Genomic DNA, 25140 nt, shown 5'->3' on the forward strand with positions numbered 1-25140 from the left:
TGTGTTGATTATTATGTAATAAAAGTGGAAAAGTCAGAGAGAAGTGCTGGGGAACCCCAGCTTTTACAGATCAGGTGAGGAGACGGAGCTGTGTGCAAAAGTGAGCTGGATGGAGAGCCAGAAACTGGGGCATTTTGGAGGCTGTGAGAACCTCCCGGAAGAGAAAGGGGTCTGTCTCCCAGGGCCCAGCTTCTAAGAGCAGGGCGGCAGGATGGGAAGTGGAAAGTGGGTTGGATTTGGATTTGGCCAAATCTCTAGGCGTGGAGGCGCAGTCCTGGGAGAGCAGTGCGGAGAGCTGGGTGGTGGCTGGCTTCAGGAGGATGGGTCGGTAGAGGCCGAGGGCGAACCTCCACCCCACTTTGTCTGCCCCCCCCCCGCTGGCCAGCGGGGAACATGACTCCAGCGGACATGCTAGTCCAGTTGGCAAGGTCATGACTCTCTGGCCCAGCCAGGACTCCTGGGGGGAGGGAAGGGCCTGTTCTTTGCCTTTACCCTGGAAGTCCAAATCCTGTGAGGACCGAAGGAGGTAGAAGCCAGAAGGTAGGGGTATTGGGGTGCCTGAAAAGGACCCTGGGGTCCAGGCTTGGCCTGTAGGAGTCAGAGTCTTCCCTGAACTAGGGGAAGCCCTCCCTGGGTCCCAGAGGTCCTCCTCCCCTATTCCCTGACAGCTGGGTGCCAAGAAGCCCTTGCTGTGAGGACAAACAGACACTGATCTGATCTCCCCAGACCCAGGCAGCCTTCAATGTCACAGCCGCAACCGCAGGAACTGGCCGGGCTTCCTCTCATCTGAGGAGGCCGCAGCCCAGCCCGCCATTCCCCGCTGTTTGTCTTGGGAGGGGCAATTGCTGAGCAAACAGGGAAGGGAAATCCTGGATTCCGCCTCTCTTGATCTGCCGTCACCCAGGCCTGAGGCGTCTGGGGCCCCTCCGGCCCGGCTGCTTCCTGGCCCTGTGTGTGGAAGGGAGCTGGGTGGTGGGTTTACAGAAAACCCAGGCCTTGGCCTTGGGGAATAGTCAACAAAACCAAACAAAATCAAAAAACCCTCGGCCTTGAGCAGGTTTCATGAGTGCTCCCTGACCACTTACTGTGTGCTGGGCCCTCCGCTAGCTGCTCCATATGTCAGAGATCTCTGACACTGGTCAGCCACCCTAGGACGGCAGCATCAAGACCTCCAGTTTCCAAGAGGAAACTGAGGCTCAGGGTCACGAAGGGAGGACACTGGCAGAGGTGGGATTCCCACCCAAACCTCTCTGACCCCCACACAGTGCTCTGCACCTCAGCACATCTCCCTTCTGGGGAGGGGTGGGGGTTGGACAGGAGCTCGGCCCTTCACTTCTCTTTTTCTCTCCCAGAGACTACACTTGCTGTCCAAGGCCCTCAACGAAGCAAGCAGAGCCTTCCCCATGGCGGAGCTCTTGCCCCTGCTGCCAGGGGCACCCCTGCTGACCCAGGGTCCTGCCCAGGACTCATTTGTTTCCCCAGCCGAGTGGCAGAGCCAGCAGCCACAGGATGGTAGGGACAAGGGCCTGGCCCCTGAGACCTGGAGCCTCCTGGAGGTGCCTTCCATTCAGATAACGCCATCCAGTGATGAGGAGTCACCCCACTGCACCCCAACACCCCAGCGCCTGCAGCTGCTGAGGACCCCAGACCTAGAGAGTCTGTCTCAGGACAGGTAAAACCTAGATGGGGGGCAGGAAAGGGGTTTTCTCTTTCTAGGGACTCATGCTCAAGAGTGGGTTTTCTGTGGCCATCACTGGCCAGGTGGGGGCTGAAGTCCAGTTAGAATGTGGCCTTAGCTTGACTGGAAGTTGTAAAATAGATGCACAAACAGAAACAGGCAACTGGGAGTACACATTGGGACAAGCAACTGTGAGCTCAGCTGAGCACCCAGTGTTTTTCAAATTGTGGGTCATGACCCATTAAGGACCATGAAACCCATGTAGTGCATTGCAATTGGCACTTTTCCCCCCAAACAAAATTAGGATAGAATTGAAAATAACATAGTGTCTGAGGCATAGTGAGTAAGTGTGGTTTCCTGCAACTTTTGTGACATTACATATATTTCTAAGTGTGTACTGGAAGCCAATATAAAAGGTATTTCCTGCTGCAGCTCACCAGCAAAAAAAAAAAAAAAGTTTAAACAAAACTGCTGCAAAGAAACACTACTTCTGGCACAAGGAGACAGGAACTGGGAGGTTCAAGGCTACAGAGGAAAAGAGAAAAGAACTACATTGGCCCTGAAGAGAAATATGCACTGTGCTTTCTTCCAACTCATGATAAGAGTTCAAGTTTATGAAGCAGAGCTCTGTGTGTCAACGTGGAGAAAGCTCAGAAACAATGGTGATGGAGAAAGCAGGTTGTAAAATGATACAGGAGCCGAACTGTATATCTTTTTAAGACATTTAGCAATGGTACCTATTACATTGTTGGGGGATGCATCCCCATGTAGGAAAGGATGAAGAGTGTGCAGGAAGAACACGAACCAGCTTCAGGGAAGTATGCACCCTGAGGGCAGAGGCAGAGAAAATGGGTGGGATCTGGGCCTTCAGCTGTAACTGTAATCATTTATTTCTTTAAAAAAAACAAGAAAGGGTCTGAAACAAAAATGCCAAAATGCCCACATCAATTAGATATAGGTGGTAGGGACATAGATGACTTATATTTTTTCTTATTTGAAATAAACATTCCCTAATTAGAAACGTTAAAGTATTTCAAAACAAGAAACAGGCAAAGAGAGTAGACAGGAAGCTGGTGTAAGGGGGTGGGGTCTCCCTGAGATCTTAGGGTGAGAGGTAGTCAAGGCAAGAACCAGGGAAGAGCTTCCAAGCAGAGGAAACTGCACAGTGCAAAGGCCCCAGGGCAGGACTGTGTCTGGTGAGTTAGAGGAACAGCAGGGAGGCTGGGGGGCTGGAAGGAGTGAGCAGGGGGGAGACAGACAGCTCAAGTCAAAGTGGTGTCCCAGGCATGAAGATGAGGGCTTTCCTTTTAGCTGGAATGAGGTGGAGCCGCGGGAGGGCTCAGACCTGGCTGCGGTTTACAGGCTCCTTCTGGCTGCCTGTCAGGAGCTGACTGCGGGGCAGGGAACAGGAGATAGACACTGAGAAGGCAGCTGTCTCCAGGAGGGAGCGGATGGAGGCTTGGCCAGGGTGGGCAGTGGAAGGGAGGAGAGTTTAGATTCTGGGTAGATTGTGAAGGTGGAGCCCACAGAGTTTTCTGAGAGATTGGAGAGGGTGTGAGAGAAAGAGAGGGGTCAGCAGAGACTGAAGTTTGGGGCCTGCCAGCCACCAAAACGGAGTAGAGTTGGGCTGTTTGGAAGCTGGGGAGAGGGATGGGAATGGAGTTTTTTAAAGAGGAAGAAACAGTCTATCCTGCAGAGGGGTGGGGAGGAATTCTCTCTGCCCGGGTGCTTCTGGCCAGAAGCTGTGAGTGGGTCCCACATTCTGTGTTCTCGGGCACAGGAGTCCAGGACCAACAGACTCGGGGGGCGGCCTCAGAGCAGGGTTTTGTCTAACTCGGCGGCCTGCGCGCTGGGTGACCTCCGCCACTCACTTTCCACCTCTGAGGCCGGGCTTCCCCGCGCTGAGCCTTTGGAAAAACCTTATCGCAGAAGCGGTGGGATCCCCAGGACTAGGCTGACTTGCTCAAGGTCACGGCTCAGATAAGCGCCAGGGAGGCTGGATTCTAACTTGGTCTGGCCGACAGGCCTTGGGACGAAAAGGGGTCCCCAAGACCCAGGCGGTGGGGTCACCTGGGGACACCACCCCCCGCAGTGCAAGCCACCCCAACACCTCGGTTTCCCCGACTCCCCATCCACTCCCAGCTCCGCCCCAGCTCTCAGGTTCCCCGCAGGGGGGCTGGGGGCGGGGAGCTCCCGGCGAGGGGCGTCGCTGGAGCTGAGGACCCCCTTCCGGGCACGAGGGGAGAGGGTGGCAGCCTGTGCCGAGGCAGCCGCCATGGCGGCGTTTTGTTTTAATCAAGCGTCTCTGTCTCTCTCCTTAGATTCTCGGCCTCCGTCTCTTCCTCGCTCTGGCTCTCCCCCTAGATCTCGGGCGCCCCAGCCGCCCCTCTCGATTTCTCGGTCTCGCTCTTCCTCCCCCGGCGCCCCCAAGTCCCTCTGTCCCCGCTTCTCCCTGGGCCCCCGCGATCCCACGGCGGCGTGACCGGCACCCTCCCGAGCCCCCGCCCCCGCGCCCCCTCCGCGGCGGCCCAGCCGCTAGGCCCCGCCCCGCGGCAGCCCCTCCCCCTCCTCCGGCGCGGGCCGGGGGCGGTGCCGTGACGCGCGGGCGGGGGCGGGCAGGGGTGCGTGACGCCGCGGCGGCCTCCGGCGGCTCCGGCCTTTTGTGCGGGCGGCGGGGTCCGTGGGGCGGCGGCCTCGGAAGGCGAGGCGGGTGTCCTGCCCGGACGCCCAGCTCGGCCCAGCCCCGCTCAGCCGGCCCGGCCCTGCCCTGCGGCTGGGCGCGCCCGCCGCCGCATCCATGTTCGAGTAAGGACCGGGCCGGGGGCCGCCCGGGCGGGCGGGGGGCGCGGCCGGAGCCAAGGGCTCGGAGCCTGTGCACGTGGGCCCGGCCTGGGTGGGGAGAGGGGCCCCGGGGTGCACACGGGGACTGAGCGCCGGCGGCGGGGAGGCTCCGGCCTGGCTGGTCGCTGCCCAGGGGCGATGCGCCAGGTTGGCGGGGCTCTCGCTGGGGGTCCGGGGCTGATTCCGCGGGGGGGCGGGCCCTGCGGGGAGGGCCCCTGCCTGGCTCGTCGCTGCTTGGGAGGCGAGGGGTGGGAGCCACGCAGACCCCCGTGTTTGGACCTGGGCTGGAGGCAGCGCAGGCCGCGGACCCTGGGGCAGGCCCGGGAGCAGCCCCCCCGGGTCTGAGCCTCTTCCCACGGTCCTGTCGGGAGTCTCGGTCGGGGTTACTGGCGGGGTAGGGGCTTCCTTATGGCCAGCAGACCGCGTGCCTGACCCCTCTGGGGTTCTCCTGCACCCTGTCTAGGCCCAGTGTTTTCGATCGTGAATTTTAGGTGTCTGGGAAGTTTGTATGCGTGTCTGTGTTCCTGGTGTGCAGGCCGCTGTGATCCTCCTTTGGCTGTGTATGTGTAATTGAGCTCAAATTCCATGTGTTACTGTAAGTTCCCCGCGTGTGTCTGATTGTGACTCTGTAGTGTGTGTCTGGGGCTCAGCTTGTGTGGCTAAGACCTTCTGTCGTATGTGTGCGATGTATCTCATCCCATCAGACCTGTGCTGTCAGATTGGGACTTTGGAGTGTGTGGATGTGTCTAGGTTCCCCCGGTGTAGACCGGACAGCTGTTACCTCCCTGGCTATGTATGTGTGTGTAATTTACATCTGATTCCATCTGTGGCTTCAAGTGTCACTGTAAGTTGACTGTGTGTCCAGTTGTAACTGTAACGTGTGACCATATGTGTCTGGGGCTCTGTGCTTACTCCTCTGACTATCTGAATGTGCCTATAATTTACCTCTAAACCTATTCACTCTGTGTGCAAATGTCAGTTACCTGCGAGTCCAAGTGTGGCCAGGCATGTATGACTGAGACTGTCTGCGGTTGTACCTATAACTTATCTCAGACTCCATCTTTGTGTGAAAGTTCCTTTGTGTGTCCATTTGTGACATTGTTATATAATATGTATGTGCCTGGCCTTCCACGTGTGCACCTGGGACACTCTGGGGTTTTGTGTGTGTGAAGAGCAAGAGAAAAAGCCCCCTTTTGACTCCTAGTGGGCCTGGTGCCCTCCCTCCTGGGACCTTGGGGGTACTCTTGACTCTGGACAATAACCATAACTGACATTGTTCCTGTTACGGTTTATAAAGCATGTCCCATGCTCTGTACCAATACCTGGCTGCTGTGTTATTAAGATGTGGCCACAACCCCTGGGGCTGGGTTATTCTGAGTCCTTCACTTCTCTGTGTGTGTCAGGGTTCTCTGTGCAATGGCAGCTGACATGCTAGAGCAGGCCTTTGCTTTGTCTTCCCCACCAGATGATGAGCACCTGGGAGCTGAGCTGACCCTGTGACTTAATTTCCTTAGGTAGCGCATGTGTTAGCTAGGGTCCCCTGTGACTGTTCTTTCCCCCCGTGACTGTAACTGGGAATGTTTGCTTTCACCGCTTCCCGGAGATGTGCTTGTAGCTGTATGTGTGAATGTAATTTATCTGGTGGATTTCTGTGTTTCTGTAACCCCCTGCAGCTTGGTGTGTGCATGCGCATGCACGTGCGTGGTGTGTAACTTCTGGGACTTGATGGCTGTAGCATACTTGTAATGCTGTGGGTATGTGCGTAATTATGCTGGGACTCATGGCTGTGTGTGGCTGTAACATACCTGTGATACTGCTGGTGGGGGTGAGGTGTAGAGAAGACTTCTTGCAACTGTGGAGAAGTACAGTTTGCCTGTGACACTGGCTGTTGAGTTTCGCTTTTATGCACACCTGTGAATACATTTGGCCCTCTCTGGCCAGAGGGAGCTCTGGGCCTATTGAGGCCCAGGAAGCTGGAGGCGAGGTGTCTTCAATGGCAAAACCCCATTTTCTTCTGAGTCCCCGCCCCCTTAACGGTCCTCCAGCCACTTGGGGCTCCTCCCTTCTCTCTGCTGCAGCCTGCCTGGTTGGGCAGCCTCAGGGCTGTGTCTGCCCTTGAGCACTTCCTGTTCCTCCTGCTTCGGAGCAAGATCTGGGGGCCAGGGCCCTGCCCTACTCTGTGTTAGACCTGTCCTTAGATGCCTTCCCCTGACCCAGGGCTGCGGAGACTATGACAGGTTAAGGAGGGGTCCACAGTTCAGACTAGAGGGGAAAAGATGAGGCAGGGGAGGAATGTGGTCACCTTTCCTTCAGAACCTGTCCATAGCTCACTGGTGCCCTTAGGATGAAGTCCAAATTCCTGCAGAGCCCACAGGACTTGTGGGTGGGCCTGTGCCCTCCTGTCTTCCTTCCCCAGCCCCACTGGTCCCGTCTCTCTTCAGACCTGCCTTGCTCATCCCGTCCCTGAGTTCACTGTTCCTGCCCCTTAAACAGTCTGCCCCCTCCCTTTGCCAGATCTACTTTTTATCCTCAGGGCTCAGCTCTAGAGTGCCCTGCACCCCACCCACCCACTTAGCCCTCCTTATCGCTGTGGTCCTCCAACTCAAACATGCCTCAAAGTCTCCTGGGCTCCACCCCATCTCTGATTCAGGGGGTCTGTAGTGGGTCTCAGAATCTGCATTTCTCACAACTTCCAGGTGTTGCTGGTGCTGTTGGTGACCAGTGTCAGTGAGATTATCATCCTCATTTACATGTTTCCTTACTGATTGTCTGTCCCACACGCAGACCATCCGGTCCTGTGGGCAGGGATTATACTTGGTTTGCTCACTTCTGTGCGTCCAGGGCCTGGCCCATGGCAGGTAGTCAGTGTATAGTTAGAGAGTGAATGACTGTAGTTTGGGGTCAGTCAGGTTGAGGTGTCTTGTCATACCTGTCGGGGTCAGCGTAGCATCTTAGACACAGGTGTGCTGTGGCAGCGGCAGGGCCATGTGCTCTATTTCAGCATGATCAGACCAGAGTGCCTTCCATATGGTGGGCTGTATGTATGTATGTCTTCCTCCAGACAGCCGATTGAGGTGGATAGTTATATTCCCAATATCCTCAAGAAGAAACCGGCACCAAAAAATCGTTCAGAAAGGTTCAGTCACTTACCCAAGGTCACACAGAGAAGTGGCCGAACAGGTCAACCAACTTCTGTCTCAGCCCTGGGAGGGTTGGGCAAGTCGTACACCTGGTTGCATCCAGGTTCTGGGCAGGACGGGGGAAGATGGAGAGATGGAGGGTCATTCATTCTGTCCACAAGAACGAGTGCTGAAGGTGCCTGCAGCTGGGAACAACCCGTTCCCCCTGGAGTGCCCTCCTAGTGGCAGGGTAAGGACAAATGCAGGAGGCCAGGTTGGGGAAGTGTGAGGGGAGAGATGGAGAGGTAGGGGGCTTGCGAGGTGAGAAGTGGTTTAAATAGACGGGAAGGAAGGTGTCTTGGAGGTGTGTCCATTGAGCAGAGACCTGAAGGAGGCGAGGGAGCCCTGCAGACATCTGGGAGGAAGGGCACTTGGGCAGAGGGAACTAGTCAAGGCAGGAGCGGGGAAGAGTGAGTGAGGGGCCATGAGCATCCAGCCCGGTGCCTGTAGCTGGAGTGAGGTGTGGTCAGGTGTGATCCCACAGAAGGGGGACAGTGTCCAGGAGGCAGGAGATGTGGAGCACGAGTCCTGAAGGATACATAAGAATTTGCTGGGCAAAGAAGAGCAAGGACAGTCTGGGCAGAGGGAAGAGCATGTGCTAAACCTTGGAGGCAAGAGAGAGAAGTTTGAGGAGCCCCGGGTGGCTGAGGAACTCCTACCTCCTCCCCAGGGGAGAGTTGAGTCCCCAGTGTTGGAGTCCTGCATGAATGAAGTAGACAAGCGGTTTGCTGCTTTGGGCCTCAGTTTCTTGCTTTGTGAAGGGGGTGTTAACAGTATCTAACGCACAGCTGTTGTGTGAGGAACAGTACAATTCATCATATGCAGAGCTCGCCATAATATTGGGTCCTGACACAAAGTCAACATGAGTGTCCCTTTCAAGTTCCCAGGCCCCACAGCCCTGTGACAGTGTGTTTATTCAGTCCTCTGAGAGCTCTGCTTGGTCTGGGGCTGTGTCCCGGACACAGTCTCGTCCTCCGAGGCAGAAGCCACACCTAGTGGTCTCTGCAGCTCCCAGCTCTAGGCAGCGCATGGATCACTCATGCAGTCACCAGTGTGTCTTCAGAGTTCGCTGTGTGCCAGGTAGTTTTGGATGCTGGGGACACAGTGGCAACCAGGACCTCCTGAAGTTCACAGTCTGCGGCAGACAGTGAACACTGAAGAAGCGATCAGGATGAGTTGAGAGAGCGAGTGGGACTGGGGGCTGCTTCAGGCTGGCCCACCAGGGGAGGAGCATTTGCGTGGAATAAGACAGCTGCTTGTGCTGGGGCTGTGGTGGGACATACAGGGACAGAATAGAAGTGCGGAGGCCAGGATGGAGGGGGTGAGGGGGGCAACACTAGGCCTTGGGTGCCAAGGTAAGGACTTTGCTTTCAGCTGAATTGAGGTGCACCCTGGTGAGGTCTCAACCAGGAGGTTCCTGACCTGACCTTACTTGGGTTCATAGACCCCCTCTGGCTTTGTGTGGGGAGCAGACTGCAGGGGGCTACTGGTGTACAAGAGGCAGGGCATGGAGGCTGGGCCAGGGCACTGGAGCAGGGGAAGTGTGTATATAATAGAAATAATGGAAATAGATTTTGGAGGTGGACCAGGTAGGGGACTTGCTAACAGATTAGAAATGAGGGGGAACAAGGAAGAAAATAAGATGCTTAGGTCTTTAGCTCAAGCAACTAAGTGGAAAGTGGCTGCTCAATAAGTATTTATTGTATCAATGACTAATAAGTTAATTCAAAAAGCAGATATGTTGAGAGTTCACTGTATGCCACGCTCTATTAGAAGCACTGTAGATGCATTGATTCCTTTAACCCTCCAGACAACCACATGAGGACATGTATTTCTCACCCCTGGTCCCAGATGAAGTAACCGAGGTACAGAGTTAGGGAACCTGCTCTGGGCCGTGCAGCTAGGAAGTAGAGTAGAATGGATGGATCAGTGGATTGGTGGGTAGGCCTCCCAAAATAGGCCTGTCTCCACACCCTGCCTTGTTTCTCCCCATAACCCCTCCTTCTTCCTCCACCCGCAGTACCACCCCCCACTCTGGCCGGAGCACGCCAAGCAGCTCCCCATCTCTCCGGAAGCGGCTGCAGCTCTTGCCCCCAAGTCGACCCCCGCCTGAGCCAGAACCAGGCACCATGGTGGAGAAGGGATCAGATAGCTCCTCAGAGAAGGGTGGGGTGCCTGGGACACCCAGCACCCAGAGCCTAGGCAGCCGGAACTTCATTCGCAATAGCAAGGTTGGTGCAGGCCTGGGAGGGGTGGGGAGAGGGGTGGAATTTGGAGGACCCAGGGGCTTTTTCTGATTCCACTCCTTTCTCTTGCAGAAGATGCAGAGCTGGTACAGTGTAAGTGTTGGGCAGACGGACTTGCTGGAGGGGTAGGAGGGGGGGGACAGCAGTCAAGAAGTGGATGCTGGGGTCACACCTCTGTTGCTACTTATATGCTGTGTGACCTTGAGTGAGTTGCTTAACCTCTCTGGGCCTCTCCTTGTGAAACAGCCCCAGCCTTACAAGGCTGAAGGTCACTAAGTCAATGATGATGGTGAGTATGTGACATAGAGCCTGGCTTATGTAGAAATCAGTAAATGGGAGCTCTCGTCATGGTTACTCTCATGTTACTGGCAGTGGAAGCCAGAGTGAGCTTGACTTGAAGCCTCAGAGAACCTGTCTGGAGCCGAAGAGACTGAGGGGCTTCTGGGAGCACAGTGGGGCAGAACTAGGGGTATGAACCCCATCTGGGTTCACACCTCTCAAACTTTCCCCAGATGCTGAGCCCCACGTACAAGCAGCGGAATGAGGACTTCCGGAAACTGTTCAGCAAACTCCCTGAAGCTGAACGCCTCATTGTGGGTGAGTCCTGGTGCCCACCCAGTCCCGGACCCGACCCCAAGCTCCCAGCTCTGCCCTCCCGACCCTCCCCGCCTGGGTGCGGCCAGGCCAGCCGTGTGACTCGGGTGTCTGCCGTCTCTCCCCCGGCCGCCTCAGATTACTCCTGTGCCTTGCAGCGCGAGATCCTCCTCCAGGGCCGCCTCTATCTCTCCGAGAACTGGATCTGCTTCTACAGCAACATCTTCCGCTGGGAGACAACAGTGAGCCCACACAGGGACGGGGAGGGGCCTCGGGGCAGGGAGGGCTCTGGCCCCTTCTGACCTGCCTGTCCTTCTAGATTTCCATCCAGTTGAAGGAGGTGACATGTCTGAAGAAGGAGAAGACAGCCAAGCTGATCCCCAATGCCATCCAGATCTGCACAGAGAGCGAGAAGGTGAGAGAGGATCTGTGGCAAGGCCATGTGCTCACTGATCTTAGCTGGCTCCCCTCCCCCAAGCCCTGTTTTCTCTGTCCCCTGATCTGCTCTCAGTCTGTGGCTTTCCCTTTGCCCTCCTTGCCCCAGCCCAGGCTCCTGTCATCTCTAACCTGGATCTCAGCACCAGCCTCCTGCTTTCTCAGTCCCTGCAGTCCTTCCCCTCACACAGCTGCTCTGAGTCAGGATTAATAGTAAAATCCTTCCCTCCCACGTATCAACAACTCAGATGTCTCCTCTCCTTGGAAGCCTTCCCTGACGCTCCATTTTGTCCTCATGACACTGCTTTGTGGTTCCACGATGGCTGCCTCTCACCAATGGCCCAGACAGGAAAGGAGAAAGGAAGGTGGCCGGGACACACACACAAACACACAGACACACACACACAGCACTCCACAGCACAATTACCTTTGTGTTTTAGTGGCCAAAAAAAGATCAGCTGACCACCCTAGTGGGCAAAGGAGTCTGGGAAAGTATCCTGGGCTTCTCCCCCTCACAGTCCAATCACTCTGGACTGACCCATCTGGAGATGTGCCTGTCTTCTGCCCCAGACTGTGAGCTCTGGGGGCAGGGCCAGGGGACAGGCCCAGGGGCCATCTCCTCATCACAGTGACTCCAGCGTCCAGCACCGGGTTTTGCACAGGAAAAGCATTCTGTGGAATGATTGGATGGATGTCCATCAGGATGGAGATCAGAACAGAACTGGATGGGATGGAGCTTCCCTTCCATCTTCCCGTGTCTCCCACACCCCATATCTCTCCTGCAGCATTTTTTCACCTCCTTCGGAGCCCGGGACCGCTGCTTCCTGCTCATCTTCCGCCTCTGGCAAAATGCGCTGCTTGAAAAGGTGGGCCTGGGTGTGGCCTGGGCTGGGCGCTTAGGGCGAGGCCGGGGGACCATGGGGCCAGAGGGGCCAGAACTGCAGCACCGCCCAGCTCGGCAGCTTCCTCCATGGGCCTATGAGGGGCCACCGTGGGCTCTAGCGCCACACCCTGCCCATTAGAAAAGTGTGTCCATGGCCCTTTATTCACCGTAAGGTTTTTGTACCTGTGGCAGCAAAATCGGATCTGAGCTAGTAACATCGTTACTGTCTTGTATGTCACCACTGTGTAATAGAACCTTCTGTCCAGTAGTGTAGCCACTGGCCACATGTGCCTATTGAACTCTTGGAAAGTAGCTAGGATGATTGAGGATCTGCGCTTTTACTTTAATATTAATTAAACGTAAGTGGTCATGCGTGCCTCTTGCCTAGCGTAGGCCTATATCTCACTATGATTGTTATGTGCTTCAGGACAAAAAATTATTAATGTGCATAACTGGGGTCAATCTTAGATGTGATCAATATAAAGTTATAGCACCCAGTGTAGAATCTACCAGTGATTCTCAAACTTTATAGTTTCAGGAACCCTTTACACTCCTTAAAATAATTGTAGACTCCAAAGAGCATTTGCGTAAGTGGGTGAAATCTATCGATATTTACTGTATTAGAAATTGAAACGGGGACGTTTTTAAGCACGAGAATACATAAGCACACATTGCATTAGCCACCAGAACAATGACAGGATCCCCTGTCAGAGCCTCTGGAAAACTCTGCTGTATACTCATGAGAGAAAAGAAGTGAAAACTGCTAGTAATACATGTCATACTTATGAAAATAATTTTGACCTCATGGACCCCCTAAAAGGGTCTAGGGGACCCCCAGAAATCTTTGGACCACACTTTGAGAACCTCTGGCATACACTGTGCTGGATATTAAATATAATACAGTTATTATCATTGGTGCTATGTTATAGCATACAGTATTGACACTATATTATCTCTCTTAAATCCCAGATTTTAATTTTGAATAGTGCCTTGCCTCAAAGGTTTTGATTTAGGGATTTTAGACTTACTTGCTACATTCTGATAGTCCACTGAGTGCTAGCCGAGCGGTCTTTCGTGGAATGCCCACTGTGGTTGCATGGGTTTATGGAGGATGCATTTGTCCACAAGGGACAGCAGTGCCAACCAAACAATGGTTTAAGCACACAGATACTGAATTATTTCATAAGGTAATAATAGCTAACTCTTATGGTGCCACTAAATGCCAGGCACTGATCGGAGCATTACATGAATTAACTCATCTCGTTTTCACAACCACCCTATGAGGCAGTATGGTTATTATCTTTATTTCACCAATGAGGCACGGAGGGATAGACTTGCCCCTGGTCACATGGGCTTTTATGTGGCAGAGCTGGGTTCTGAACAATTGCAGTCAGGTTCCGGACTCCACTTGGCTACTGCTGCTCATGTAATGAGAAGTCTGGAGGCAGGTGGTCCGGGCTGGGTTTGAAGGCTTCTCTGTGTCAAGGTCCCAAGCTCTTGTCCATTTTTCACACTCTCACCCTCTGCATATTAATGTTTTGTTCACATGCTTGTTGCCTCATGGTTACAAGGTGGGTGCTCCGGCTCCAGGCATCATGCCCTCATGTTAGTGTCCCAAACATGAAGGAGGAAAGGGGTGGATAGAAAGTGGAATTTTCTTTATCAGGGAGTAAAAGCCTCCTTTCGCAGATTTTCCTTTGTATTTCTTTGGCTAGAACTGATTCATATGACTGCCTTTGGTTGCAAAGGAAGTTGGGTTTGTGGCAAAGGAAAGATGAACTGGTTGGAGAAGATTTTCACCCCAAACAAATCAGAGTTCTGCTGGCAGAGAGGGAGGGTGGCTAGATGTTGGGTTGGCATGGCTCATTGCTGCTGCTGGACTCTAGCACCTCAAAAGCCCAGACCCGCTTCTCCGGCAGTGCTGTGCCCACATCCTAATGGCTCCAGCTATCGCCATTAGGGGCAAGAGTGCTGGGGCAGGAGCCCGAGAGAGGGCACAGTTCAGCATCAAAATCTGCAAGAAGGGTGGGGGCAGAGGAGGGTTCAGATCTTAGGCCCTGAAACTAGATTGGCAGGGTTGGAGTTCCAGCCCATGAATCAGGAGCTGAGGGACCTGAGTAAGTCACTAAACCCCATCTGTCAGATGGGGACTGTCCCTACTTCATAGCAGCCAGAGTTGGGCTCAGAATAAGTGCTCAGCAGTGTCATTTCTTATGAGGCAGGTTGTTCAGTGGTTAGCTCCAGGGTGCTAGATCAGCCCCTGGGACCACATCTTAGCACTGCCACTTGGGCACCTCTGTGCCTCAGTGTCATTGTCTTAAAACGACGATAAGAACACCGACTTTACAGAATTAGAGTAAGTTAGCTCATGTGAAGGCATTGGAATGGCTCACATATGGTAACAACTCAGTGAGTGAGTGCTGCTGCTGCTGTCACTATTACTGTCATTATTACTGTTTTATCATTGTCATCTACCCCTTGTGGCCATGGGTAGCTGAAACACCAGGGCTCTGAGGACCCTAGAGAAGTGGATGGGGGCAGGACAGCATGGGGGGTGGGAGCAGAGGTCCTGGAGGCTGGCTGGGTTTGAATCCCTGAGTTGCCTCTGGTCACTTATGTGACATCATGCACATGATTTCTCCTCCCTGGGCCTTGTATTCTCTGTAAAACTGGGACAGTTAACCTGTAGCTGTGTGAGTATTGTCAAAACCTGAGGGGAAAGTCCTGCCCTTACTGGCTCCTCCCTACTGGGCCCTCAGGGGGTGTGAGGTCTGGGACAGGAGACCATGCTGCCCCATGTGGGCACTGGGGGAACTGCTGAGGCTGGGGGGGGTGGACCGAAGGGGCTCTGGCCTGGGCCAGGTGGAGGCCAACTCTACCCCCGCCCTGCCCGCCCAGACGCTGAGTCCCCGCGAGCTCTGGAACCTGGTGCATCAGTGCTACGGCTCAGAGCTGGGCCTCACCAGCGAAGATGAGGACTACGTCTGCCCCTTGCAGCTGAACGGCCTGGGGTGAGTCAGGTTGGCAGTCGCTTCCTGGGTTAGGGGAGACAGGAGGGGCTGCGTGCAGAGCTTCTGGACTTCTGGGTGGACTGAGGTTGGTATATGGGGTCTCAAGGATACAGTGATCCCACACCCTCCCTTTCACTGCAGGAGCCCCAAGGAAGTAGGAGATGTGATTGCCCTGAGCGACATCACCCCCTCTGGGGCAGCCGACCACAGCCAGGAGCCAAGCCCAGTGGGTCTACGCCGTGGCCGCATCACCCCCAACCTTTCCCGAGCCAGCAGCGATGCAGACCATGGGGTAAGCAGGAGGGTGGAGGAGAGAGGAGGGTGCTGAGAGGAAGAGACAGGGAAGGGCTAGGGGTGGTTTCGGGGAGAGGGACAGATTGGGGCAGGATGGATGGTCAGAGGGACAGAGAAGAGGTGGATGGAGGGGTAAGGGAGTAGCTGGGAGGGTAGAATGGAGCTGGGGAGATGGGCGAGGAAAATAGGCACAGGCAGAAATGAGAGAGACAGGCAAAGGGGAGACAGACAGATGGAAAGAGTGGGAGACAGAAGAGGCAAGAGAGGGATGGATGGATGGATGAGGTAGGATATAGGCAAGACATGGACAGGACAGACAGGTGGATAGGACAGGCATCCAAGACAGGCCTGGAAGGGGCCGAGAGGAGCCCTCATCTGGGTGGCCCTAGGGCCTCTTTAAGCTCAGCTGTAAGCCCTTCATATACATGCGACTTCCCAGCATTGGTTTTCTTACAGTCTTGAATTCTTCTGGGTGATGTGGGCACACAGGAGGCCCTCAGGCTGGGGTGGAGGTGGGAGAAGACTGGATTAAGCCATTCTCTGCAGGCAGAGGAGGACAAGGAGGAGCAGCCAGACAGACAGCCAGACGCCTCTTCCAGCCAGACAGTTACTCCAGTGGCTGAACCCCCGAGCACAGAGCCCACCCCACCTGATGGGCCCACTTCCCTGGGCCCCTTGGACCTGCTGCCCAGTGAGGAGCTGTTGACGGACACGAGTAACTCCTCTTCGTCCACGGGCGAGGAAGGTAAGGCAGGGGGCCTGGGTCATCTGCTTCAGTTGCACGTGACAAACCTTACTTAGACTGGTGCAAGCAAGGGCTTTGCTAGCTCAGTGGACTGAAAAATCCAGGGAGTGGGCAGGTAAGGCATTCAAATGGTGTCGTTAGACACCTGTCTATCCTCAGGTCTGCTTTAAAGGTAGCAGGGCAGGGTGGGTAGGAGCACGGACTCTGAAGCCAGATTGCTAGGGTTCAAATTCTGGCCACACTGGTTCCTAGCTATGTAACCTGGGCAATTATTTGACCTCTGTGAGCCTCATTTCCCTCATCTGAAAGATGGGATTAGCAATAATAATATCCACTTCAGAAAGTTGTTAAGAGAATTAAATGAGTTGATACAAATAAAGTGCTTGTGCCAATTAGTAAGTATTGGCTATTACTATTTCCATCATCATCATCATCATCATCATTTCCATTTCTCTGTGCCAACTTCATTCTCAGGTAGCTTCTCTTTTTTTTTTCTTTTTTAAACATATCTGTATTGATTTCAGAGAGAGGAAAGGAGAGGGAAAGAGAGAGATAGAAACATCAATGATGAGAGAGTCATTGATCGGCCATGTCCTGCACACCCCCAACTGGGGATTGAGCCCGCATGTGCCTTGACCGGGAATCGAACCCCGATCACCTGGATCCTAGGTCTATGCTCAACCACTGAGCCACACCCGTCCGGGCTCAGGTAGCTTCTCTTGTAGGAGCAGACAGAGCCCCTGCCCTGCTCCAGAGAAGCTAGCTGAGAGAAAAGATGCTTTTCCCAGTGGCTGTATTAAAAGCTCTAGGGTTGGCTCTGAGTGGAGAGTGGGCCGACTCCTGAACCGATCACTGTGACTGCCTGGGGTCACACACACCCCTGAACCAATCACCGTGGCCAAAAGCCACAGGCCAATGAGCCGTGATTACTGGGAATGTAGTTGGCTGGGCCTAGGTGATTGCTCCACCTTGAACCAATTATAGTGGCTCTGATTGTCTGGGCCTGGGGCACGTGACACCCTAAAGCTGTCCCTGGGGCACAGGAGGCCGAGTAGTGTGTTGTGTCACAGTGTCCACCCCGGTCTAGGAGGCTAGGTCTGCCTATCCACCCCACAAGGCCAGGAGTGGGGAGAAGTAGTCACCAGAGGGAAACTGAGGAACTGCTCTGAGGAAGGAAAAGCACAGGTGGCCTCATTTACTGCCCTTCTGTGTCACCCAGCGGACCTGGCTGCTCTGCTTCCCGACCTCTCTGGCCGTCTCCTCATCAATTCTGTCTTCCACGTGGGCGCTGAGCGACTCCAGCAGATGCTCTTCTCGGACTCACCCTTCCTGCAGGGCTTCTTGGAGCAGTGCAAGTTCACAGGTCGGGGAGCTGAGGTTCCCCAGGCACAGGGGAAGGGTGGAGAGGACAAGCCCAGAGACATGCAGACACTGCTTTGCAGATTAGGTGTGGCAGAGTGCGGGGGTTTAAAAGTGGCATCCATGAGACCAGAGTGGGCACCCTCTTACTAGCAGAGTTCCAGCCTCTCTGTGCCTCAGTTTCTTCTTCTGCATAATAGAGGTATGATAACAGTGCCTGCCTTATTAGGGTCTCAGGAGAAGTAAATGAGTTAATATGAGAAAAGGGCCTAGAACAGTAGTCTACTGTACACATTCCATAAATATGACATAATGATCATACATTTAGTGCCCACTCTATGCAGGGACTAGGACAGATGTACCCAGAATCTAGTGAAAACGAAAGGAAATAGATTCTCACACAAATAAGGGTGAGGGGCAGAGGGGCAGCTGTGACCTGAGAGGCATCAGGAAAGGCTGCTGGCAGGCTGTGAAATTGAAACTAAGGCCTGAAGGAGGAACTTTTCCAGGGAAAGAGGAGGAGGTGGGGGAGAGGGACCCAGGAGGCCAGCAGTATACCTGCATAGGCCCTGAGGCTGGAGGCAGGCACTGTGAGAAGTGCCTCAAGCCTGGGCCCCTGTGGCCAGATGTGGAAAGCGAAAGCCACCAGCAGGTGAAGTACAAGGGTTGACCAAGGGACTTCCTGAGCAGAGGAGCTCAGGAGTCAGATGGGGGAGGGAGTGTCCAGGCTGAGGGCTCTGGGCAGAGCCTGGAGGACAATTGGACCACCCCTGAGATAGGGCCCCAGAGGACAGGCAGGTTTAAAGAGATGCTGACACCAGTGTGGGGCCCAGTGGGTGTGAGGGGTCCAGGGGACTTGCAGGAGAAGGTGTTCAGGAGGTCACAGGATCCTAGGTCTCTGAGGCTCAGGGGAGAAGCCAGGACTGGTACAGAGAGGGAAATAGGCTGCAAGAATGAATGACATGGCCCCCAGGAGAAGTGTGAAGCGTAGGGAGGGGAAAGGTTCCAGCTGTCATGAATGTCTTAGGTGTTAGGTATCACGGGGAGGGTGGGGTAGGCACTAAGGTGGGGGTGTGGAGGAAGGGACGTTTGGAGGCAAGATCTGCAGCCTGTGGGCAGAGGGCTGGAGAATGGTCTCCTCACTCTGCTCTTCCCTGCCCCAGATGTGACCTTGAGCCCCTGGAGTGGGGATAGCAAGTGCCATCAGCGCCGAGTGCTGACCTACACCATTCCCATCAGCAACCCGTTGGGTCCCAAGAGTGCGTCCGTGGTAGAGACACAGGTGAGCCAGGCAGGGTGGCCAGCTGGGTGGGGTGGCCAGGTGGGGCAGCCCTGACTCCCTCCCTCGTCCCTGCAGACACTGTTCCGGCGTGGTCCACAGGCGGGCGGGTGTGTGGTGGACTCGGAGGTGCTGACACACGGCATCCCTTACCAGGACTACTTTTACACTGCCCACCGCTACTGCATCCTGGGCCTTGCCCGGAACAAGGCCCGTCTCCGGTGAGCAGCTGCCTCCACCTGATGCCCTGCTGGTCCCAGGGCCTCTGCCCCACTCTCCCCAGCCAAAGTCAGCAGCAGAGTGTTGGTTGCTACCCTGACAGGCATGCAGGAGTGTTGGTCCCTAAGGGGCCAAGAACACTGAGAGGTGTTTGGCCTGAGCCTTTGGACGGGTGGGGAACGTCCAGCCCATGGGCCGTATAGCATTTGGTCCAGCACTGCCAAGGCAACTACAGGTGGGACTTGAAATTCAATAAATCTAGGAGCTTTTTTCATAGCTAATTTTTAAGTTGATAATTTTGTATGGCCTTCGAATGATGTTATAAATAGCCAAATGGCCCTTGGCAGAAAAAGGTTCTCCACCCCTGCTCTAGAAGGATGGAGCTTCCATTGACCAGGATGGGGGAGATGGGGAGAGGTAGATTTGCGGGAAGATCAGGAGCTCAGTTGGGAATGTGTCAAGCTATCTTAGACCCCCATGTGGAGTTGCATGCAGCTGCAAGATGGAAAGGTTCAGGGCCGAGGTGTGTATTAAGCCTCAGTTTGGGTGGGCAGTGCCCAGGCAGCACAGAGAAGGGGCTGTGGTTGACTGGCCAGCACTTCTGGTGAGCGGGGATCACAGGGAAGCCACAGGTGGGTGGGTGCAGTGCGTCTGTTTTATCTGTGGGTGCACGGGGCCCTCTCTGAGTTGGGGGGAAGTATCCCCTGGGGATGGGGCAGCAAGTCTGGAGTCAGACCCTGACTCCCTTACCTCAAACCCCAACCCCAGAGTGTCCTCTGAGATCCGCTACCGGAAGCAGCCCTGGAGCCTCGTGAAGTCTCTCATTGAAAAGAACTCGTGGAGCGGCATTGAAGATTATTTCCACCACCTGGGTAGGGGCAGAGTCACCAGGGCAGGATGGGGTCGTGGCCTGGCTGGGCTCAGACCTGCAGGACCCTCTCTGTGTCCGCAGAGCGAGAGCTTGCCAAGGCCGAGAAGCTGTCCCTGGAGGAAGGCGGGAAGGACGCCCGGGGATTGCTGTCAGGCCTGCGGAGGCGGAAGCGGCCCCTGAGCTGGAGGGGTCATGGTGATGGGCCCCAGCACCCAGACCCTGACCCTTGCACCCGGGCTGGCATGCACACCTCAGGTGCGTCCCTCAGGCCTGGGCAGGGCAGGCGGAGGAGCAGGGCCCAGTTCCGGTGGGCTAGATGAGTCTCTGACTGAGTTGCTGTCCCACAGGCTCCCTCAGCTCCCGCTTCTCAGAACCATCCGTGGACCAGGTCCCCGGGACAGGCATCCCCAGCGCCCTGGTGCTCATCAGCGTTGTGTGAGTAAAGAGGCCATGCTTTGGGGTCAGACAGGCCTGGATCTGCATCTTAGCTGTGTGACCTTGGGCAAGTGCTTGACCTCACGGGCCTCAGCTTAAGTGGGAGTGTGGGCTCACCTCATAGCAAGAATTAAAGGAGCTGATGTCTGGGATGTGCCCAAAGTCTTCCTGCTGGGAAAGGGATACCCTGGGACTCTGGGAGGTTAGAGGGACCTAACCTCACCCAGGGGGCAGGAAGGGCTTTCTGGAGGAGCAGATATCCAAATGAGGCAAAATTAGGTGAACCAGGAGAGGTATGCAAAAGAAGCAGTTATACTTACTTCATTCATGTTTTCTGTGCCTAACCCTGAGCTGAGTGATGCTGGGGACACAGTAGTTACCAACAGCTCTGGGGGGAGACAGTCCTGGCACCAGACCAAAGTGAAGGGGGAGGCACAGGCAGAGGGGATGGGGACAGGGCCTGGATAGGGAAGCCTTGGGAGGCCAATGAAGGCTTTCTCCAGGCAGGACACGTGGGCAGTTAGGCAGTTAGGGAAGGTTTCCTGGGAAAGCAGAAGACTCCAGAGCTGAGACCCCAGAGAGCTAGGCAGGGAGACCCACATGCACAAAGGCCTGGAGGTGTGGAGGGGCAGACACAGGACACAGGAAATGGAGGTGAGAGCCATGCTGCCAGCAGGCCCTAGGGGGTGCGAGATCGCCGCGCACTTAGCCTCTGGGGCCAGCCTCAGTTGCCCAGCAGCAGCAGTCCAGTAAAAGGCTCTGTGGCGTGCTCTGCTGGGAGCTGGGGTCGAGGGGTGGGCGTGGGCGGGATGGGCCACGCAGCTCTCATCTCTGTCTCCTCCTCGCTGCCTCCTCAGGATCTGTGTGAGGTAGGGTCCTGCATCCTGCACCGCCCCTCACCTCGTGTCTCCCCCTGGCTGCAGCCCCTTCTCTGTTCTGCATCCTCGGCTCTCACAGCGAGGTTGTTTGCATGGCAGTTAAGGGTGCGGGCATCAGGCAGGCCTGGGTTTGAATGCTGACTTTGCTGCTTGTGGACTGTGTGACCCTAGGCGTGTCTCTCCCCTTCTCCGAGTCTTTGTTTCTTCCTCCGAGGAGGGGGGAGTCGTGGTGTCCCTTCAGGTATTGGTGGTGTGCGTGCTGACCCCTGACCTCTGCCCCCTGTCCCCAGCCTCATTGTCCTCATCGCCCTCAACGTCCTTCTCTTCTACCGCCTCTGGTCCCTGGAGAGGACGGCCCACACCTTCGAGTCCTGGCACAGTCTGGCCCTGGCCAAGGAGTGAGTGTGTCCCCTGAGGGGGCTGGGAGCTTGGGCAGGTGGGGGGAGGCCAAGGCTCCACTCAGGCCCTGCACCCCCCACAGCAAGTTTCCCCAGACGGCTGCAGAGTGGGCGGAGGTCCTGGCCCTGCAGAAGCAGTTCCACAGCGTCGAGATACACAAGTGGAGGCAGATCCTACGGGCCTCGGTGGAGCTCCTGGACGAGGTGCGGCCCAGGGCTGTGGGACCCTGCACTCGAACCCCAAGACACTCTGTAAAACGAGGAAGCTGTCCATAGTCCCCCACCTTCCAGGGTTGCCAGAAAAATCAGCAGAATGGAAAAAAAGAGTTTATTGGCTCTCATCCTGGGTCTAGCCACTCAGTGACAGTAAGAATTGGTCTCTGGTCCCGTATCCTGACTCTGCCCACCCCCAGGGTTCGCGTAGTTTGGGGCATCCTCCCCCCCCAGGATGGCCAAGGTGGTACCTGCACTCTAGGCTGACATCCAAAGTAAAGCGCTCACTGTCACTGGCTGCTGGGGTCACATGTCCACCCTGAACCAATCCCAGTGGCCAATGTTAGGCCAGGCTTGGTCCCCTAGTCCTTCCCCACTTGGGGTGACTAAGGGATCACATAAGGGTGGGAGAGAAGATACTGGGGTCTCACCTCTAGAAGGGGTTGTCTCCCCCCCCACCCCGTAGCATCTATTCAGAAGGCCAGGTTCAGATGCCGGTGCGTGACCTTGTGCAGGTGACTTGGGGCCTTGGCTTCCTCCTCTGTCAATGGGATAGTAACTGACGTTGCCTCAAAGACTGTTATGAGGAGTAAATGAGTTCACATTGGGATAGTGCCAAGCTCATAGTAAACACGTTATGTGTGTTTGCTGTTAGTAGTGCAAGCCCAGTGCCAGGCACACAGCAGGTGCACAATAAGTGTGCTGGGTCAACACAAATTTCAGATACCTGGGCTAGGTGCCTAATGTGGAGAGCGGGTGTGGGAAGCTGAGGAGCAGCTGGCATTAGCTGGGTGCCCAAAGGTATCAGCGTAAGTTGGTGGGTGACAGTGAAAATCGTGTCTGGTCACTGTGGGTCATAATGCCGAGGCTTCCCTCAGCGCCCTCATGGCATCCTGAAGTCATGCTCTGCCAGAGATGCTCACTCTGGGAAGGGCCATGCAGGACAGGTAGAGGGGTTTGAAGCTCAGAGCGAGGGAGAGCGGTGCCTCTCCATCCTGAGTTAAATTCTCATTATTTCCTCTCAAATTGCCATGGGCACAGAGTTGATTTCTCAAGTGAATGCTGACAGCAGGCGCTGGTCAAGCTGGGCTGTTCTAATTGCCAAAATGACCATCTGCTTTGTTTCTCAGGCCATCCTGTGAGGGGGACGCTCTTGCCCCCCATGTGACAGATAGGGATGCTGAGGTATGAGGCCATCAAATGAGCCCAAGGTGGCACAGTGGGGAATGACCTGTGTGCCAGGTCCTAGGTGGTCACCCATTAGATCCCTGAAATAACCTGGTGAAGCAGGTATGTTACTGACCCATCTTTCAGCTGAGGAACTTGGGATGGCAGGGGGCTTGCCCAAGGTTTTTCAGTAAGTAGCAGAGGCTGGACTTGAACCCAAGCCACCCTGGCCTCTTCCATCTGCTGCCTGTAAGAAGTTAAATGGTACAGTATGGCTTCGCTCGTGTAACACAGTGACCCTGGCAGGGGATATGGCCTCTCTGGACCTTCCTCAGTTCCTCAGCTGCAGGATGGGGGTGGCATCACCCGTCCCAGCGCTCACCTCTTCCTCCAGATGAAGTTCTCGCTGGAGAAGCTGCATCAAGGCATCACTGTTCCAGACCCTCCCTTCGACTCCCAGCCACGGCCTGACGACAGCTTCTCCTGAGGACACCAGGCCACACAGTCACCCCCGCAAATGGACAGATGGACACAGAACCTTGGTGACCACTGCTGGCACGGTGTGAGCACCGGGAACCTCCCGCCCACCCATCCCAGTGGCCCAACCAGGGGCCAACAGACATGGGGACCACAGAACCGAGATGCACTTTAGACCAGCGTGTGTGAGTCCAGATGCCATCGCCTGCCCAGCCAGGGAGCTGGCCTGGCCTTCAGCTGGCCCCTCTGCTAACTTATTTTGCCCTCTAGGGTTGTAGGGGCACCTCCTGGGGTGCACGATTCCCTCAGCTCTGGGTTTATTGTATTATATTTATTTGGGCTGACAGAGCCCCAATAAAGGGTTGGAAATGGCTGTGGCTGTCCCTATGGGGCCTGGGAAACGGGAGGGAGCCTCCTGTTGCACTCAGATCCCATGTGGCAGGGAGGGGTGATCTGTCCATTTTCTGGGACCATTGTCACTGACATGACCTGGAATTCCCTACCATCTCACACAAGCTTTGCATCATCAGGGTCCAGTGCAGGGGCTCCAAGGACAGACTAATCCCTGGTGGCCTAGGTTCAAATCCTACCTCTGATACTTAAGCAGGCATGTAACCTGGAGCCAGTCAGCCTCTCTGTGCTTTAGTTTCCTCTTCTGTTCAATGGGCATAAGAATATCCCCAGTCTCCCAGGTTGGTTAGAAGTGAGTCATTCTCAAACTTAAGCTACAGACATGGATCAGAATCTTAAGATCAGAATCTCCTGGAGGGCAGATTGCCAGACCCACTGGCAAAGTGTGATTCAGCAGGTCCAGGGGGGCTGGCAGCCTGTGTTTTCAGCAAGTTCCCAGGTGATGCTGCTGACATTTGTTAGGGGATCCCACTTTGAGAACCGCTTTATGAGGATGCAAGGAGTTGATAAATGTGGCCACTCGGTATTCAGTAACATTACTCATTGCAGAAAAATTTAAGGGAAGAAAAGTAACTCATGTAGTGAGCACCAAGTACATACCAGGGTAAGTGCCATGGTCTGATGATTTAATTCTCACATTGGCTCTATGAGATGGAGACAAATAGTTACATGCCTGAGGCCCTTCAGTAGGGAGGCAAGGACTGTAGTAGGCCTGGCTCCTGGTGGCGCCGCATTTAGATGCAAGGTCCTAACCCCTTCAGGACCCCACAACAGCCTAGCCAGGTATGGCTATCTGGACCCCTGTCTTACTGATGAAGAAATGGGCTTAGAGGCATAGTCTCTGGTCCAGGTAAAATCTAAATCTGTCCACTCAAACCCTGTGCTGGTTCCAGAGTGATTGAGAGAGAGAGACCTTCAATATGTCACTGAGGCTGTAAGAATCTGTAATTAATGGCTTGGGGCAGAGGACTGGAGGAGGGATGGGACAGAGGCAGGATGGACCACGGGTAGGGAAGAGCAGAGTCAGCCTCGCCTATCCTCTAGCTACGTGATCCTGGCAAGTTACCCACGCAGCCTGTTTCGCACATCTGTAAAGTGGGCATAGTGTTAATGCCCACATTGTAAGAAGAATTAGATGAGCTAATGTTAGTAAAGTGCATAGAGGAGCACCAAGCCCATAACAGGTGCTCCAGGAACATCTGTCAGTAGGTGCCCCTGTTTAGTGCCTAAGGCCTGTCCTCTGCCTACCACCCCTGCCAGAGGGAGGACTTAGAAAGGCAAGAAGGTTATTTTCTGTAGGGGAATTTCACAACCCAGGAAGTAATTGCTAGCACAGAGGCCCAGACCACAAACATGTCTGGTGTCCCTGGCTTCCTGTCCCTCTGCCCCAGGACTGACCGGCACGTACCTGGGTTCCTCTTGTCCAGCAGACCTAGGCCACTGGGTTTCTGGAAACTCACCCCACCCAGAACTGGTGGCCAGAACCTGAACAGTGACCCCCAATCAGAAGTCTTACCCACACCAGGG

The 25140-nt window shown here is 55.0% G+C and overlaps 1 protein-coding gene across 7 annotated transcripts; it reads left to right on the forward strand.

Moving 5' to 3' along the window:
- The first annotated feature begins 276 nt into the window (after window positions 1-276).
- Window positions 277-23576, forward strand: GRAMD1A (GRAM domain containing 1A). 7 transcript variants are annotated; one of them, XM_081119522.1, is made up of 20 exons: window positions 491-540; window positions 1353-1672; window positions 9719-9929; window positions 10017-10037; window positions 10457-10541; window positions 10677-10780; window positions 10858-10953; window positions 11759-11839; window positions 14755-14867; window positions 15009-15159; window positions 15708-15906; window positions 17126-17269; window positions 18429-18547; window positions 18623-18765; window positions 19532-19635; window positions 19716-19889; window positions 19982-20069; window positions 21238-21345; window positions 21429-21549; window positions 23120-23576. In XM_081119522.1, the coding sequence occupies exons 2-20, from the start codon at window positions 1404-1406 to the stop codon at window positions 23210-23212; spliced, it is 2424 nt and encodes an 807-aa protein (XP_080975648.1). In that variant the 5' UTR covers window positions 491-540; window positions 1353-1403; the 3' UTR covers window positions 23213-23576. The 7 variants fall into 7 exon arrangements, with proteins under 7 accessions (XP_080975649.1, XP_080975648.1, XP_080975653.1 ...); XM_081119523.1 differs by lacking the exon at window positions 10017-10037 and having other exon boundaries at window positions 277-540; window positions 9719-9950; XM_081119527.1 differs by lacking the exon at window positions 10017-10037 and having other exon boundaries at window positions 508-540.
- Window positions 23577-25140: the final 1564 nt, after the last annotated feature.

This window comes from Miniopterus schreibersii (assembly GCF_964146895.1).
Source record: "Miniopterus schreibersii genome assembly, chromosome: 18".
Classification (NCBI taxonomy): domain Eukaryota; kingdom Metazoa; phylum Chordata; class Mammalia; order Chiroptera; family Miniopteridae; genus Miniopterus; species Miniopterus schreibersii.